The sequence below is a fragment of the Embiotoca jacksoni genome, unplaced genomic scaffold, assembly GCF_022577435.1.
Source record: "Embiotoca jacksoni isolate LCO1_2020_lvr unplaced genomic scaffold, fEmbJac1.0.p SCAF_5, whole genome shotgun sequence".
Taxonomy (NCBI): Eukaryota; Metazoa; Chordata; class Actinopteri; family Embiotocidae; genus Embiotoca; species Embiotoca jacksoni.
In genome coordinates, this window is record NW_027185403.1 from 17,908,033 (window position 1) to 17,927,145 (window position 19,113).

Below are 19,113 nucleotides of genomic sequence, written 5' to 3' on the forward strand. Positions count from 1 at the left end.
GTGTTGAGTAAGTAAAGCTTGACAAGTTTCATTGAAAACACATCAAGGTCAAGAATTTGTTGTAATCAAATGGTTTTCATTGATATTCCTCAAATTCTCATTTGGGGTATCAGAAAATATTGAATCACTTGAGTATCACAATACTATGTTTTGTCCTGTATTCGCAAAAACACGAATGCTTTTTAATTAATCGTTTACATCCATGCAAAGATTCATTTCTCTATAATGTTGGATGTTACAGTTACTGTGATAAATGTAAACACAGATCCCAAAGCTCTGATAGCATGTAAAGAGTATTTATTTTTACTCCGATGTTATGCTTATGGTGGTGTGTTCTCTATACTATAACACTTTTCCTAAAAGAAAAAAAGAAAATCACAATTTATTTAATTATCACCCTATGTCATAATATGTATCATCAGATTCTTGCCAATACACAGTATCATTGTCATTACCTGCGGACACCAATGGATGCGATAGATTAGTTTATACCAAGTGAGTCTTTGGAGCTTTTGTCAAACAGATCTCGATGAATCTATTTAATGACAACTCTGATCCTTTTTATTTACTATTTTCAACTGAATGAACTTTTGAACAGTGTTAAACTGAGCTGAAATCCAGATCAAGTCAAATTCAGATTTAGAATTACTCTTGAAAACAGCATTTTTGTCCAAAAAGCCCCAAAATGTTTTTCACTCCTGAGGTTTGGCTGCGATTGAGAAACCATTCTGTTGGGTTTGGGGGTTCCTGTTGTCCTCCAACTCTTCTTCCTTTGCCACATTCCCTCCCTGGTCTCCTTTCCCTTCCTGTTTAAAGGGCTCTTAGCAACAAGCCTTACATGGACTCAAGACAGAAACTGACCAAACACTTCCATCAGTCACTTGGTACAGTCTACATTCATTTACAGCTGCATCACCATTCCTGCTGTACAAACTCAACCTACTGTGGTTACATAATGACTCTTGGATCAGAAAAACACACTGGGGCCTGGTGAGAAAGAGAGAAGACATACTTGTCCTCAGCTCTAGTGCTGGACTTTTACATATACATGAATGTTTGGTATGTTTCAGCCAAACTCATCCACACAATGCTGATTAACCCAGTCACCACCAGCGATTTTTTTTTTGGGGGGGGAGGGTGTGTGTGTGTGTGTGTGTGTGTGTGTGTGTGTGTGTGTGGAGGGGGTGTTCTTGAGTGGATATGCTTTATAAAAATAGAGCCTCAGCATTGAGAGGAAAAACTATTAAAAAAAAACAGGGAACAGTGAACAGCAGGCACAAACACAGATGGTCATTGGTGGGCCTTTTTGTGTTGGAGAGAAGCGAAAGGAATGAGGGCAGACACAGAGGACATATTATTGCTCTCGAACAGGTTGATATTTGTAAAATAGCACATTATGTAGCAATGAAATATTTTTGCAATACTCTCACTGCCGTAAGGGGTCAAAAACAGTACCACTCTGCAGGTTTGATATCTGTAATGTGGAGTGCTGCTGCACTGCTGCTGAGCTGAAACGAAGCTGAAGTTTGCAAAAGCTATATTAAGACAAACACAAAGAGTGAAAATGACTTCCATTACTGATTGGCTCATAGAAAATTCAGCCTTTTCTTTGCCTTGTGCTTATTCACTGTTATTATGCCTGTTAAGCTTTTCATTTTTGTGTGGCACTTGCAGTTTACAGTGATCAGAGAGGCATATTTCCACTCAATATTTTTGAGTGGAAATATGAGTGAGAAAATAACAGGCTTAATATGTTTAGCAAGCAACCATAATTTTCATCGGATGAAAGGACAACTAACCAGAGGAGATCTTTAGCTGTTAAACTAGCATCAGAGTTGGCTGAAAACTGACTTCAGCTGACTAGTTTTTAAAAAAAGTAATCATTAGATTCATGCTTTATTGTTTATATTTTGAAACAATTTGTTTCAATTAACCCTCCAAATACGTTTGGAAATCATAAAGTTATCACACATAGCTTAGCCGGGCTTCCTTAAATCCACCAAGGAGCAGAACACACCTGATACTCTTACCTACATTTTGTAGTGGCATCCAAACAGTCAGACAAAATAATTTTGTTAGCTAATGACAATTGTCTCAGACTTAGAAGTAATGCTACCTTAGCCTTGTAAATGTAACTAGTAAGCTAGTTGGCCTGGCATGCTAACGTTTGCAGCTTACATTAGAGTAGATACAAACAATTATATTTATTTGTTCCATTTTTGCGCATGTGGGGTTTTGAAAAGGCTAAAAACCACCTCCAACTTTTTCTGTATCGCTCTGACTATGGCCTCATGAATGAAACTGTGGCATGTTGTGATATCCGAGGCTTTTAGTAACAAGTTATGACCGCTCAATCGTGAAGATCTGCTGGTCAAGGACAGGATTTAAAGAAAGGTAAATAGCATTGGCCTTAAAAAAAAAAACCTGTGCAAACATGAAGGAGCAGCAGCATCGATGTATTAACCAGGCTGGATACGGTGCAGCCTCAGCCTTGCTGCCAATATTACCACGTGGCCATTTGCAGTACTGCAGGAGAGAACACACTGTTGTGGCCCAAATTTTCCCAACAGACAAACATTGAAAGAAACACCAGACAATATTCCAATGAATACAGTACTTTTGTATGTTACCAAACTAAACTGCTCTGCCAATGGTAAATACCAAGCATATCAACTACTTGGCTTCCCCTGCGGAAATTACAACCTCATGAGTTCAATTTCAAGGCAGCCCTGGTCTTAATTTTGCACATTTTGCCAGCTTGTAGTAAGAAGTGAATGAAGTTACCTTCAGTAGGCTATGGTTCAACACAGTTGTGGTTCTTTATTTGTGTGCAGCTGTCTTGCAGCTCATCTCCTCTCCTCTCCTTATAATTCACTTTCTTTCGGTGTGTCCCACACACACAAACATAATGTTTGTCTAAGTCAACTCTGCTGAGTGGGCCATAAAAGCTTGCATTGTTGTCCTGTCATGAGACTGAAAGGACAAACACAAAGACATTGGAAGGGGTATCAGTGCGAGCAACACCACATCTACTCAGTTCTGGTACAAAAAAAGATACTTTACTGTAGTCAAAAAGCTAAAGGCACTCATTATGCTAACCCTCTGTGGTCTGATTGCACTGCCAAGCCCAGAGTCCTATATTTAGACAATTCAAAGCATTAAAATCACTGAGGACTTCCATCAGCAAGAACAGGAACATGCACTCAAATCTTATTAAGAAAAAAGTTTGATATATCCACAGCTATCAAGTATCAAGCTTTTTATTGAGCAACAGCATGACTTGATCCTGTGCCAGGGAAATTTACAGGAAATCATGCTCATCCTTCTGATCTCCTGCGTAACACCTAAAACAAAAGCAACTTTCGTTCAGGGATTTTCTGACTAATCATTCACTCCCAATTAAACTCAGTCTCTTGAATCAGCTCTGAGACATACAGCTAATTGTTAGAGTCAACAACAAGCCATCAATTGAATTAGTAATAAAGAGTAACAACAGTTTGATTAGACCGCCGCAAAGAGAAGACTCTGGTAAAATAATCAAGAAGCAAATGAAGATCCCTGCACTCTAAGAAAATATTTATTTCTGTGTGCACTCGTAGAAATATTGTGGGCAGCTTGTTTTAAAATAAATAGTTGCAGTAACAGAGTGCATTGCTGTGAACACATGCTGTGGTACAAGTGGCAGTCAGTGGTGTATTAAGAAAGAATTATGTATTGAAGATGATGAATCCTTTTAAAGAGCCAAATTACACCCACGTCCTGTGAGACAGAGCTTTACAGATTGTGTTCATGATGATATGAAGGAGCAGTTCCATGAAGCAATAGTGATGAGCAATACTGTGTTTTCACATGACATGTTAGCATGGGTTGTTGAAATCTTCAGGTAATATTTCATGATTGAGACTTACTTCCGGCCCTTAAAGCAGCCATACATCCCAGCCATGGCCGAACGATGAGGTGAAGCAAAAACTTTCCCCTAAAATAGAAGATGATCCTCTTTCGTTTCGATGGTCTGTGAAGATAAAACTCTCAAATCCAACACCTTCAGGTTTTCTTCTTCTTTTTCCTCTGCTGTAAACTGATGACTTCTCTCTTTGCCACAGAGAAGATGCCACTCCACGAAAGAAGATCGCCTTCTTTTCAAAGTCAAACCATCCTCTGAGGTTCCTCCTCCTTTAGAGATCTACTAAAGTCAAATTTCATACAGAACTCCCCTCTTCCAGAATTTGGCAGCAGAGTCACAACAGCAAGCCAATGTTAACCACTCCAGTGCTCACATACAACAGCAGCCAAAGTGGGATTATAACAGGATCAGATTATTATATAGAAGGCACAAAAATAAAGGAGGTAAATTAGAAAAAAAAAAATTAAAAAACAGTCTCCTTTTCAAATGATTCAGGATTTTATGAGTCGCCAAAAACAGGAAAATGTCTTTTCCTGCAAAACCACGTCTCACAAAAGAAGTATGGTACAAATCCTTGGAGTGGCACAATACGGTGCTGAAAACAATGGACTAAATGAGTGACTGGCTGCTGCATGTCTCGCTCCTCTCCTCCCAGTCACCAGGACTGGTAATGCTGCAGACGGAGGGAGGGAGGAAGATAAAGAGGGAGGAGTGAGGGAGGGAGGAGGCATGTGCGAACAAGATACTCCCCCCCCATCAACTTCACTCTGCTCTGTCTTTTGTCTCTTCCCTCTGTTTAGTTGTGTTATAGTTATCCATTGTGAGATCAATTATTGGCTTTAAACAGATGCAAAGTTACACAAGGTTTCACCTTGTGTAACTTTGGCGGCCATATTGGAGAACTCTTTACAGCACCAGCTAATAGCAACTGATAACACAGACAAACTGACTTTGTAATGTTTTGAAATGCTATTCTGTATACATTTACTTAGTATGAAGGCATGTTTAGTTCAATAATATCTGTTATATGTTTGGATAATGTTAACATTTAGTTAGCTCCCCACCTCTGGTGAGCCAATGACCACTGTCTTGCTTAAGTGACTGTGACTAGTAAATATGTAAATATTAAACTGTTGACATTAACATTGGTTCCTGTGATAATTGAACTTCATAATTATAGATTTTAGACATCTTTCTTTTTAACTGTCGTCCTAAGCTTTCAATGGCTATTGCAGCAAAAGAAGTGTGCTGTAATTTGCAGCAAAAATATACAATAAAATGTAGGATCCTCTTTAGAGTTAACCCTGAAGATGAAAGAGTATTATAAAGTTCACCATAAATTCTGATTTTAGACGAGACAAAACTTTGAGTGGTGAGAAAAAAAATCAATGCCACTCTCCTATCTGTCCAATATGAAGATGGAGGCAGCTGGCCTGGCTCTCTCCAAAGGTAACAAAGTCCACCTGCCAGCATCACCAATGCTCATTAGTTAACATGTTAATTCGGACAGACAGAAATGTAATAATGTTGTGACTCATACATGCTGTCAACTGTTGCTGTGAGCTGCTCCAACCTAATAGTGAAAAACACTCTAAGATGTCACCAGCCAAAATAACTCCAACACATATCCAAATTTCATTTTTTAAATGGATTAAATTAACTAGAGATAATGTTACTGAGGTTTTAGACAGATTTATTCATTTTTGCCTTTGGACAGACGCAGGTTACGCATTTCCCCTCACCTCCAGTCTTTATACTATGCTCGGCTAATTTCCTGCTGTTTTAATCATTAACATACAAAGTGGTAACAATCTAACAATTCCTTTAAATTGCATCAGGTTGTCATATATAACCCACAAAGATATATTAGATTGTGGAAGTGCTAAGCATCCAGTCACTAGTGGACTACATACTGTCAAACTCTCCTTTTCATTGATGTAATGGGTTTGCATTTTCTACATTAATACAGCCCTGGATGGTGATGACATTCATTTTCTCACTTGAAATGGGACTTCAATAACAGAGGCAGTTGTTTTTCTCTTTCACAAAGCATGTACAGTATACAATACATCACTACCAAGAGAACCTATTCAGCTACACACATGTGCAGCTTCTTTAGTTTAACACTGAAGTGGCCACGTCAGTCTTTGAAAGCTCAAACATGGAGCCTCACGTTAATCATTCTATCTGTCGCTGTAGGGAGCCGAGCGGTCGCGCAACAGCCTGTCGCAGCTAATCACTATAAGTAGGGAGCTTAACTATACCACTACAGCTCACAGTGCTTACACTACTATATGTGTGAGTGGCTGTGAGGTGACACAGGGGTTGATCCTGAGATTCCCTGCTCTTAGATCCTCTCAGACACACACAATCAAGAGAAGGAGTCAATTTTAGCTAAGTGGCCAATTTACTTGAAGAATCACTTTAAGATCATTCGATAAAAACAAGCTGGATTTTTATGTTGTCATTTATGACAGGGCTGCTCTTTAGATTTCAAGTGTGATTTACTTTTTGGAAAAATGCTTTGTCACCCAATAGATCCTCTGAACTGAATCCTACCGAACAAATACAGAAAGTATAATCTTAGTTCTGAAGAAACTGCAGGAAATGTTCCAGAAGGAAGTGACAAATAAATACAATTCACATTAATCATTCACAGAAGAATGGCGTTCCTGGAATGAATTTCTCAATCTCAACATGCCCAGACTGAATGTTGTCTGTGTGATTCAGTTTTCATTCTAGACATGTTGAGGCTTTCCAAGTCACAAGTGTGTGTGTGTGTGTGTGTGTGTGTGTGTGTGTGTGTGTGTGTGTGGTGTGTGTGTGTGTGTGTGTGTGTGTCAGTGTAAACAAAGACAGTCGGTCTGTATCAGTTCCAGAGCTCAGCAGCTCCATTTCAACAGCATAATAAACAAACACAAAGTCACCAAGATCAGTTTTGGCACACTGAGATGAAGAAATTTCTTCACACAAACAGCGTTGAGTCATGACACTGCCAACAAAGCATCAGGAAGGACTCTCTCAGGCTGAAGTAGTGTTGACAGAGGATAGTAACCTATGGGTTAATCAGTGTTTCCGCCAATACATTCAGTGCCACATTGGCTTTGCTTGGATCAAGGATCCTGGGTTTTCCCATTCTGAATCTCTCATTCCTCTCTGTGATCTCCAATTTAAGACACTCGGGGAAAAAAGACTAAATGAGTCACAAACATATACACAGTGTATATGTTCTCAAATAACACGCATTGCTTTAAATTACTTACTCATTCATGTTGAAAGTAAAATCTAATAAGAGCAGTCACTGCTTTAGATGTTAAAAAGATGATGAAAAAAATGAAATAATTCCAACAAATCCTTATTTTGCTAACTCCAATGAAGTCTCTTGAGGATGTCAAAGGACTCCTGGATGATTCAGTAATGAAATTCTATTCACAAACAAAAAAAACTTCAAAATCAGGACGAGTGAAACACACCCAGTCTTCTTTCTCTCGCATAAAACTGGGTCAAACCAATTAGACAAGTTGAGTTGGTGCTTGGCTGCCAGACAACGAGAAGGCAGTGATGGAGCGGTGAGGCGCCGACCTCGGGTTATTTTAAACAATTGTAACGATCTTTAACCTCTAAGCACGGACCAATATGATGCATGTTGTGCCCCGAAAGTCACCAAGCTGTACACAACAGAGACCCACCTCCAGTGTGAGCAGTGTCAGTAAATAACTTTTGCAGAGTTTGCAGACTCCGGCTTCACTTCCTCGACATTTGCTACAACAGTTCATATTGGTTCATCTTGCTCTAACACTGCTGCTACTGTTGGAACTACAGTTAGAAACAAATGCTTGACTTCAACGTCATCACACTTAGCCACCCCCACAGGTCGCTGATTGTTCCGCCCTTCAGAGTGGCTGAGCAAACCTTGATGTGAACAGTTTTCAGACTATAATCACAGCGAAGACTAAATCTGTGGGCAACAGGTAGGAGGAGTCAGCTACCTTCTGCGGTGAGTGTGAACCAAAACATTTCAGTTACAGGCTGTAAAACCAAAACATTGAGCTGAAAGATGCCAAATCCCTGAGGGGGAGTGGATCAGTTTCAGTAGGTTTGTCACTACAGACAATACCTTTCACATAACATTTGATCCACTGTGAAAATATTGATTAGTGCAACTTGTGCAATTCGTCTTTTTCTAGATATCAGGAACAACACACCCAAGCCAGGCATGTTGTTGCTGCTAAAAATTAACTTGACTCCAAGTCTTTTGCAAAGGAATCTAAATACACCCCTGCTGAGGGAGATTTATGACCTCCATTTCAGTATGAACCACCTGGCTCCTCACTCTCTTTACCTCCCAAAAATCTACAGGAGGAATTTTTCAAAACACGGCTATCCATTGTCTCCGTGTATAATTTCCTTAATACTGGCCATTTCAAAACAGATCCAAGAGCCTTGCGCAACTGTTTATGATATCTATAAGTGTGCATGAGTGTGCGTGTATCTATGTGTGTATGCATGTATCAATCATATGACTTTTTTGTTTATAGAGCAAAGAGGAATGTCGGTCAGCTTCCCTTCGCAGAAAAAAAAGTGGATGTTGGTATTTCCTGAAACGACCCCGAGTCTGGACCCATAGAAGGAGAGGGAGAGAGAGAGAGAGAGAGGTTTCTAACCGAGAACAAATATTTACTGAATCTAAAAAATTCACAAGAAAAATATTCTCAAATAACTTCAATAACTTCTCAAAACATTTCTGAGAAATGACTTATGAGTAAACAATTTGACAAAGTGGTTGAGTTGTAAATTCAAGTTGTGTCATGTACAGTTTATTAAAATACACAGTTTATTTCATTTTCAGTTCATCTCAATACAAAATAATGTTAGGCTTTTTCACTTAATCATTCAGGCTATTTAATTAACCAAAGGGCCAACTATTTGCTGGTTCCAGCATCTTAAGGGTTAAGGATGTAAACTTTTAGGTCCTCTATCAGCAGAAAGGGAACATTCCGTTCATAATTAGTGTATAATCCCCTGAAACTAAGGGTCATTGTGTTTTTGTTGCCACAATGAGCCTTTATATCTACATAGAGAGCAGGTCCTCTTCTACAGAGCAAACCATGTTGCACCCAAGCGGCAACCAACAATGACGTCACCCGTTGGTTTGTGAACGGCCGTCACGAAGCCTCGAGTTTGGATATTGGCCGGCGGCATCTTGCTAGTTCGGAGCAGTTTTGAGCCGGTAGTGACCATATTTGGACAAACTGAGGAGGAGCGAGTGGTGAATCTGACTGATCTGATGGGGAAACCTGACAATACTACGTCGCGCCCACCGATGGCCGTAACCTGACTGCACCACAGGCCTGTCAATCAAACAGATACGCCCCAAAAACACTGCTTTTTGTGGCCTATTTTATAATTAATGGTGGGATTATTTTCAGATGAATCGCCACAAAACTAATGAGAAGGAGCAATTTAAGCTAGCAAAACAAAAATAACTCATTGAAAAAATGTATTGACTTCAGATTTCCTGAGAAGTTGAATGGGTGTCTGTGGGGCCGGAGGCTTTTTGGAGCCAACCTCTAGAGGCACTCGGTGGTATTGCATCTTAAGGCAGTTACGCATCATCTTAATTCTTCCAACCCAGAACGTACGTCCACTTTTATATATAGTCTATGGTTGCGTTGGCATCTTTCCACGGCAGCCCAGGAGGGACAAACCAAACACTGCTTTGGGGATTTTTTTCCTTTTTTCGCGAGTTTCAAAGTACCCTCGGATTCTCTCGCGTGCTTGAAAGGGGAAAATTAAAAAATTGTTTTTGACTAACACATAACATTGCTAGATTATGTCACACTAAAACAGTAAATTGCTGAGCCATGGTAAATTGTTTTTAATGGGAAGTGTCATTCATTTTGCTGGAGCCATGTGCAACAGGACTCCCTCTGTAACAACACCGTGCTATCATTGAAATGTAATGCTGGTCTGTCTTACCAGGACACTCGAACAGCTTCCACTGAGCTCAACTTCCCCCAGTTAGACCTCTGGACTTGTGGTCAACCAGGAGGCCCTGATTTTCTCCTCTATTCTTTTCATCCCCTTCCTCATCTTCACTTCTTTCCCCTGTGCTGGCTGCACCTCCTCTCGCTCACCCCTGCAGTGCAACGCCTTCTCCTTCTCTTTTTGTGGTTTTTCTCTGTCTCCTAGTCTCTCTATCACAACACGCACAGGCTGATCCACATCTCTCTGAACAGAGGAAGGGGAAGGGAGTCGCTCCGCAGCGCTCCGAATTCCACCTCACATCTGGAAAACATCTCTCTCTCTCTCTCTCTCTCTTTGCTAATCTCTCTCCCCCTTCCCTGTCGCTCTATGCTGTAATGTAAATAGCTCTGTAATCATACTGTGCTCTAAGCCTGCCGCGTTGGGTGGTGTGTGTGTGTGTGTGTGTGTGTGTGTGTGTGTGTGTGTGTGTGTGTGTGTGTGTGTGTGTGTGTGTGTGTGTGTGTGTGTGTGAGTGAGTGTGTGTGTGAGAGAGAAGTCTTACAAAGAGCACACTCCTCCAACTAACTGAGATCTCTTCTTCTTTCTCTCCATCTCAGGTCCCAGCTGAGGTTTATGGGGCAATAAAAAGAAAAGAGTTTTCTTCAACTTTACTTGCTCACTCACTCATCTATTGAATGTGTGTTTTAAAGCAACAGGAGGCACACGAGCAACTGATTGTTTAAGTGAATGACGGTGACCTAATAACCTGAAACTGAAGCTTTAGAGAGTCAGCACACGAACGATGCATCTAATTGTGCCATTATAGCATTTGTAAAATCAAACTGATTGACCGACTTGAAGTGGGGACAGAGACACTGCTGATCAAAAGAAATGATGAGGGACACGTTGTTGTTGTGTTTTCTTAAAAAAAAAAAAAAAAAAAGAACAAAAACACTGACTTGCTGCGTATCTTTAGGCATAGTTTGTGTTTGTGTTTGGTTGAACCGTCATGGTAACTGGACAGTTGTGCCTCCTTGTCTCCCTGAAGATGTGATTTTGTAGCATAAGTTCATCCTGGCAAATTCATAAACAAGAGTGTGTTAACCTCATCCGAGAGGCTGCAGAAAGAAAAACCACAGCAGTCAGAAATTGGGTAGCAAAAAGACAATGAAGCCTCTATCAGTATGAGAAGTGTACGTATATAGAGGGAGACTGAAATGGCGACAACAAAACGAACAAATGATATCCCCTCTTCAAGGAAAGTTCCACTAATTGCTGTTCAGATACTGTACTCTCTAATAGTTTTATTGGACAATAATTGACAAAGACAAAATACTGCTGAATGCTCAGCAGGTAAAAATACACATCTAAAAATCAGCCTAAATAACAAAGCACAAAAGAGAGGGACCAGGATGTTGATTAGAAAAATATAAAAAAGTTACAAATGCAAATTTTCCCAAAGCGAGGTCCGAAACATTTCTTTAATCAGCATTACCATTCAAAAGAGAGCTGGACTTTCCAACAAAACTAAACTTCTCCAGCACTCATTGAAGGTAGAGTCACATCACACTCCTGACCTGCTAATATTGGCACCCGAGATGGAGACGGAGACGGAGCCAACACAGCAGACACACATCAGGCGTGTTACCAGTCGTAGCGTGATCTCTGACGGCTCCGGCAGACGTCCGGTTCAGAGTTCACTTTACTTCAACACAGACCCTGATCACCACTTACATGAACAACCCACCCAGACATGACACAAACTAAATACTGCTGAATGCTTGGCAATGTAGATATTAACTATAGATATACAAAATGATAATGATGAACTATGATGTAATTGGAATTTATTTCATCACCATGTTTAGGACTCCATTACACCACCAGACTACATAAATTGCATTCAAAGTTCCCTGGCTGTTTGGTATAGCACTGCCATAATGTTGGGCCAGATATTAAAGAGTCAAAAAATGCCCACAATTCACCCACAAATACCAATCTCTCTTGATAAATGCCCCCCAGAAAATCAGTGGATTGGCCCTTTAGTAATGTAAGACACCATGTAGGGTTTCAGTCATGCAGCAGTCCAATAGTTTTACAGATAGGAGTTAATTCCTGATACATTTTGCTTTAAAGTCTAGTTGACACTGATTTGTTTTCTCCTGTTTTAAATGAACAGGACGGCAGCTGAAACAATGCAAAATAACGGATTATTGTTTTCTCCCCAATCGGACCATCACTAGCAAGAGACAACTCTCACTACAGCAGCACAGAATGCAAGACGTGAAGCACAAGCAGCCATCCAGTCACACACACTGAGCAGGACAACAGTGACAGCGACATGACTGATTGTCTAATTACATCTCAGTGAATTATCATGACAGTGTTCGTTTCCTCACAGAGAGGAACAGTGAACAGGACGTCTCTGTAAAACCTCAGGGGGTTTGTTCAGTGACCCAGTGACAGATGACCTGATCAGCCCTCTAATCAGCCAGGCAGTGACAGTTGACAGGCCACACACAGACACACACTTGCAGAGGCATATTTATCAGGCTTTTCAGTCAGATTACCAGCGCTGATGCCCTTAAGCTCATGTATCCTCGTCCAGTGGGATAATGCTAACTCAATTTATTGCCAGTAACCAGTGTCACATCATCATTTATCAGGGCTAGGGAGGCTCTACAGCGGATCAGGTGTTTGCTTTGTTGTCGTTTACAGCACAAAGAAACGCTGCAATCAGTTGTCTATATGATTTTACAGCACGTCCTTGTGAGGATCAGATCAGCTGATCCAGGATCAATAGAGTCTTTAATGCTGACACACAACACAACTCTATTCTGAATCAGTCAGTGTCTGTGTTCAGGATTACAGTGGTTCCCACACAGTGAAAGATAACTGTTTAATCTGGACTGTCCTTGACCTGGCCCTAACAAACACTGAGCTCACATGCACAATGCTACACCGAGAATGTGTGTGTGTGTGTGTGTGTGTGTGTGTGTGTGTGTGTGTGTGTGTGTGTGTGTGTGTGTGTGTTGGGATGAAATCACAGCTCTGACTGCATCACAGAGCTGTGAAGAACAACAGAAAAAGCTGGAATCTGCCTTTAAATATGAGTCTATGATTGAAAAGTAAAGCATATGAAACATTTGCATGAGAGTTGGTAGTTGATCTTTAAACATGCAGTCATTGTGCAATGTACACCTAGTGAGCTACTTGAGGAGAAAGTAAAAAAAGGAGTAAGTGGATTTTAACCAGAGTCCTATTGACAGATTGACTAATTTAAAATAGTTCAGTCTAAATCTACTTGTGGAATAAATTTGAACCTGAAATACAATTTAAAGGCCCAAATTCAAACAGAATAAACATAAACATAAACATTTATGTTGGGAATGAATCCTGTCATGGAAAAAGCAAAGCTTGTCTGAGAGGAAAGCTTATTATTTTTCTGGCAAAGTTTTATATAATAAACAACAACCTTTTATAGTTTAACAAACGTTTGAAACTGATGAACGGAACACTTTGAAGTGTTCTTGAATATAGGCTATATTAGTAGCCAGGAAATGTCGTAAATAGAATCCTTAGAAACTCACTGCAGGACTTCAAGAACTACATAAACAAATTTAAAGCCCACCTCCACGGCCCCTTTTGTAGCCAACAAATCAGGACCCAAACGGAAAACACACGTTTCCTCCATAAACTACTTCAATTCACGTACAAACAAAAGCAGAGCACTGCAGCGCACTGTATCAGCCACATGTATCGATTACCAATCAAACATCCCCACTAACTCCTCTCCGCGTGAAAACAAAGCCAAAGTTGCCCGCTGTCACAGACATGTTGGCCTGGAAGGATGATGAAACCGGCGGGGAAACTCACCGTGTCTGCTGGATCTCAAACGGTCTCAGTGTGAACTCATCCCTCAGAGACTGGAACCAAGACATCAACTCTGGTAGTGGACTAATGATTGGGTTATGAGTCTCCGTCCTGAACTGGCGTCCACAGCTTTGTGATGGTGCGTTCAAGGGACTGCACGGAAAGTCGTCTGTCCGTTAGTGTAAATTCAAAGAAATAAAAATGGCCACAATCCCTCTTTCTCAATTCATTGTTTATGGATCAGACTTTGTAACGTTGATGCCATGCATCGTATTTTCATTTTATATGACATTTGATAGTGGCATAATATCCCAACACCACAGCCATCTTCGAGTGTGTTGCTGTGTATGGGGAAAAAAAACCCCGCGATAACTACTAAAAAAATTTAATAATTCTGTGTTTACTTCTAACATATAACATTTGAAATTGAGTCACACAAAACAAAAACAACAACAACAACAACACCTTCACAGGAGTACCACATTTCTGTTTTGTGGTTATCAAAGTCAAAACTAAATCCAGCATAACCCAATAAATCCTAATCATAAGAACCCACTTTCAAAAACTTTTCAAGTGGGCTGTCCAATGATTAAATGTTGTTTTCTATGTTTTCCCCAACTTAAGGCTCACATAACCTGGACATTTAACCAGCTTCCCTCCTTCAGTTTGAAATGAACTTCTAAAAATCTAAATCTTTCACTAATGACGTATCTACAAACAGCAGGGCAGACGATGTTAATGGTTTACGAAGCATGAGATAGAAATATTTCAGGGTTATTTGTGTTCGATTATTTTAGTACACGTGCACCATTCCGTACAAGAAGGTCCAGAAGAGGACGTAAGTGAAAAGGCCTCCGACGAGGCCTCCGGTGAAGAGCAGCCGCCGTGATTCAACAAACCACTGAACGCTTCTTGACGATTAGTAAGAAACATACAATCATATCACAATCGGCTCCTGTGCATTATTCTTAATTGATTTACATATTTACGAGGGACACTGGAACGCACCTTAAGCCCAAAGCGAAGCACCGCCCAACCGACTTCTGATGAGATAAGAAATTCTGCAAAAACATTCCTTTTTGACAAACACTTTATTCCTCTATCAGGTCCGAGCATATAAAGAAGCCAAAAGCAGAACAATTAAATATCCAAACTACCATAAATATCATCTGAGAGTCAGTTTATTTGTTTCGTAGATTTTATTGTCTGTCATCTTCACTGGAGGACTGTTTGTGGATGTAGGTGGGAACCTCTGGCATCGCGGGTACCAATCTAATTTAATGTGGTACCTCGGCACCAAAAGTATGTAAGCAGTCTTGGGTTAAGTATAGTTTGGTAAAAACTGATGACTTTGTGTTTACATGACCTGCATAAATGTAGTACACAACACACTCTCTGCTCTCTTTTATATAGAAAAGAGACAAAGAGCAGCCCGGCATGTTATTCACAGACTGGAAAGTTTGTTTAGTTTTACAGTTTGACGAACAAAATAAAAAATAAAAACTTCTTAGGATCAACACTGCCATCCAGTGTTGTAGATGACGTAATGGGAGTACTTCACTGAATATTTAAATACGTTTAAATATGAAAGTTGATGGTGTAATAGGAGTTTGAATGACCTCTGTGTTTAAAAGGTACCATGTCATACCTTATCATGAATCCACCATTATATTTTAGCACTGTGATGACAAGTTGGTATGTTGGTACCAAAAACCTTCATACATTATCTACAGGTATTTCTAGAAGACACAGCCAGTGCACTGATTTTAAGTTTGTTGTTTCCATCCCAAGCATTCAAAACATGTTGTCACACTAATGAAGAAATGTCTGTGATGATTATCGGTCTTCCAGGACATGATCTATCCAAGTGTTATGGTCATTGAGACGAGCAAAGATAACCAAACATTAAGAGGCCAACTAAATGAGAATTTTACTGGAGCAAGCTGATGACACAGCAGGTTTCACAACTTTATTAGAACCATGTCTATCTTCAAGGAATCGCTAAAGCCAACATTTTAAACAAAATCAATATACAGTAGACAGAGACCTCTGCCAAGGTCAATGATCCACTCTTCCAAAGATATATAGATCTGAAACCCCGGCCACTACGTGTCTGAATATGTCTATAACTGTAATTTCATAATTGTACGAGTTCCTGTTCACCCCTGTCAAACCACTGTCCCAGAGGTCCACAGCAGTGGACCGGCCGCCCTGGAGGACCGCTGCATCAGTTGGTCCGTGGACCGTCGAAAATTATAATAATAAAGTTTGTCTGTCTTTTTACCAGGCCGGGTGACCATGTCAGTGTGCTGGAGGTAGTCTGGTCCCAGCTGATAACGCCATAATGAACGCCTGCTGTATTAAGTTTAAGAAGTACTTATGTATCCCTGAGGATGACTGATAGGCTACCAATGACAGTTGATTATGATATGAAGTCTTTTGTATTTCTTGAATATTCTGGATGGGATAGTTTTGTCATTATTGAACTTTACTACCATCTATTGGATTCTAAGATGTTAATGAAAGTAAAAAATAATGATTGGAGCGTCCCTGTGATTCAGATTCACTCCAGATTTGAATGGGTTCTTCCTCGACCCATGATACACCCTTCAAACACGTTTCATGAAACTCAGATCGTCGTCTTTTTTTTTTTTAGTCCTGCTGGAAAACACACAAACAAACAGAGAACATGACCTTCTTGGTGCAGGTAATGGACGAGTTCAATGGGAAAAATGACTTCAATAAGTTGATAACATTCAGTCAGACAACACATTAAAAACGGACTAAAAAACACTGGTCTGTCATATTCTCATAACAATACAAACATGAGTAGAGAAACATGTCAAACTTGTACAAAGTATGAAGCCAAATATGTTTAAAAAACATTGAGGTGTTAAATACACCAGTAATAAAATTGTTTCGAACATTTTTAATGTAGCTGTAAAACGACATTAATAGGACAACCCCTTTCACAGAGATAATATTTGTAGCTAAATACCTAACCAGCACACCTCGTATGGACAGGACTAACACTTCCAGTAATAACAAAAGAGATTCTTGGTCGTGTGTAAAAGCCCACTTTGGATGGAAATCTGCAGAAAGACGGATGACTGTGTTGTATTCTTCTGTCCGTTACAGCCTCTCTGCCTCCTTGAACTTGCTGAGCAGTCCGTCGTCTGCCCTCAGGGGGAAGTACAGCGTCCGGGTTGAGTAGTACCGCGGGTCAGACCACAGGTTTTGGATGACGTCTGCAAGCAGGTGGGCGCGCTCCACGCCGCAGCCCGGCGCCTCGTAGCCCAGCTTGGTGAAGTGGACGTGGAGGTGGTAGTAAGAGGGCTGGTAGTGCAGGTAGACTCTCAGCTTACTGGCTGGGAGGGCGTAGCGCTGCAGGATGGCCTCCTAAAATCACAATCACACAAGTATAATCATCCTTTTTGTTTTACTGTTTAACATTTCTGTAACTTTACATTACTGTTCTTTTCCTCCAACAAGATCTCCTCCGCTAAATCCAAGGTTCATTGAAAACTCACCTTTCCTTTCTGGAAGATGTTCTGCAGCAGCGGTAGATGCTCTGACGTCAGATCTCTCAGACTTTTGATGTCTCTCTTCTGTACTATTGCAATCAGGTATAAATCATCCACCTGAAAGAGAAGGACACGTATTTAGAGAATATTTAGTGGCCTAAAAATACAAAAGCTCATCTTCCAGTAATTTAGTTCTATCTCAGTCACGCTGCATGATAGGAGCTGTTATCTGTTTAAAACACTGTCAAAATTCTCATGCAGTTTACTTTTTCCGTGGTCAGATTTGGAACCATTGTGTGTTTTCATCACATTAAAAGCAGTTATTTTCGAGTGCAGTTTTAAAAAAAAAAAAGACATTTCTCAAAGGAAAGAAGAATAGCGTTTGAAAATGTTTCCTACATTATTATCTGTATTGAAAATGAGAACCGCTGGATGAGGAAGGAATTTTTGAACTGATAATTCACATGTTCATTTCTGTCTCTTAATTATGGAAGTGCAAAAGTTGTCTGTGCCTCCTAACAACACGTGTAAGCTCGAAGGTCATGTGACCAGCAAGGAAGTTTTCCACTGCTTTCAGATAGTCAGTATTTCTGGTCTCTCACCTGCTTTTGGTCCCATTTGAAATCGGGGAGAAGGACAAAGCCAACATCTGGATCGGGATCTTCATAAACTATCCTCTCAGCCTCTGCCTTCTTCTCCAGGATGTTGTAAACCCACTGAACGGGTGGAAATGAAGGCAAAAGTTATTTTTGTACACTCCAAAGTGTGCACTGTAGCAGAGGAGGTGATTTCAGGGCCCTGACCTGCACGCTGAAACTCTGCTGCTGAATGTAGGGGAGAGTGATGAACCGGTAGTCTTCTCCTGTCTCCTCCACCAGAAAACTCTCCTTACGCTGGTATTTCTTGACGTGTTTCTCTGTGGCTGGACACACCACTGTGGTCTTAATCTCTGGATATCAGAAACACAAAAGGTTATCTTACTTTCCTCCAGCCAGGACAACACAACCGCTGAGTTTAAAGAATATTCTCTCAGTTTATGTGTGCGGGAACCGAACCATTCAGCTGAGGGGGGGCCTGGAGTCGATATGTGCAGTAAATGTCATTTCTCATCTCCAGCTTGAGCGTGGAACCGCTGAGGAGCTCAGCCAGAGAGTCTTCTCTGATGGGAGTCTTCTCCAGGATAACCACAGCATCCTGATCTGCAATCTGGAGATGACAAGTTCTGAAGTACCTTCATGCCTGGGTTTTCAGGAAAATAACTGCGCTACTGTCCTTTCGTAAACTCTATGAAATGAATCTTAACAACAATACACTATCAAGCAGACAATTATTTTGAAATATAAAACCGGAAGTGAATGTTGTCTTTTCCTTTTCAAAGAACATTAACAATATAAATCTTTCCCTCTTCAAACAATTGCTATAGCTCCATAACCACAGTTAGTATTAGCTAAACACCTTCTGGAAACTATACAGAGTTGTCTAACTTTGCAGCAGCAGTACCTTTCCATGGATAAAGATGTTCTTTTCCCGGGCTGAATCACTCAACACTTTGGATGTTTTAAACCCAGACAAAATATTTTCACATCCAGACTCCTGTTCAGCTCCCCGACCATTCTCATCTTCAGCTTTCGCTCTCTTTACTTGCTGTATTTCCTCATTTACCGATTTTTCATTTTCCCGTTTAGCCGCGGTGTCTGCCATGTTCTGTGTTGTTGCTGTCGAGACCAAAGATCGTCTACAGCAGGAAGGATGTCTCACTCAAAATATTACTCACATCCAGTCACCAATTGTCGACCTGGAACTTCGCGGTCAAGTAATTTTCCCCATCGTAAACTGATGTGTATT

At 40.5% G+C, this 19,113-nt stretch overlaps 2 protein-coding genes across 5 annotated transcripts in view; both read right to left on the reverse strand.

Annotated features, from left to right (window-relative positions):
* Window positions 1-13,838, reverse strand: part of LOC138211334 (capping protein-inhibiting regulator of actin dynamics) — a 53,244-nt gene extending 39,406 nt beyond the window's left edge. The window contains exon 1 of one of the 4 annotated variants that reach the window (XM_069171120.1): window positions 13,748-13,838. In XM_069171120.1, the coding sequence (XP_069027221.1) occupies window positions 13,748-13,812 (65 nt within the window). In that variant the 5' untranslated portion in view covers window positions 13,813-13,838. Of the gene's footprint in view, window positions 1-3,908; window positions 4,527-7,167; window positions 7,191-13,747 lie in introns of those variants that run through there. The other 3 variants (XM_069171123.1, XM_069171122.1, XM_069171121.1) reach the window with 3 other exon arrangements.
* A 1,861-nt stretch (window positions 13,839-15,699) lies between these two features.
* dcps (decapping enzyme, scavenger) lies at window positions 15,700-18,989 on the reverse strand. The gene is made up of 6 exons (XM_069171750.1): window positions 18,769-18,989; window positions 18,324-18,474; window positions 18,072-18,217; window positions 17,871-17,984; window positions 17,275-17,385; window positions 15,700-17,143 (listed from the first exon to the last, which is right to left on the reverse strand). Exons 1-6 carry the CDS (start codon window positions 18,967-18,969, stop codon window positions 16,877-16,879), a joined length of 990 nt encoding a protein of 329 aa, XP_069027851.1. The 5' UTR covers window positions 18,970-18,989; the 3' UTR covers window positions 15,700-16,876.
* Between the last annotated feature and the right edge of the window lie 124 nt (window positions 18,990-19,113).

Excerpts from the sequence above, each read along its gene's own strand:
- dcps (XM_069171750.1), bottom strand. The coding sequence starts at position 18,969 with ATGGCAGACACCGCGGCTAAACGGGAAAATGAAAAATCGGTAAATGAG. Across the intron at positions 17,985-18,071 it reads AGCAGAGTTTCAGCGTGCAG|TGGGTTTACAACATCCTGGA; the intron begins GTCAGGGCCCTG and ends CCACCCGTTCAG. Across the intron at positions 17,386-17,870 it reads TCAAATGGGACCAAAAGCAG|GTGGATGATTTATACCTGAT; the intron begins GTGAGAGACCAG and ends CTTCTCTTTCAG.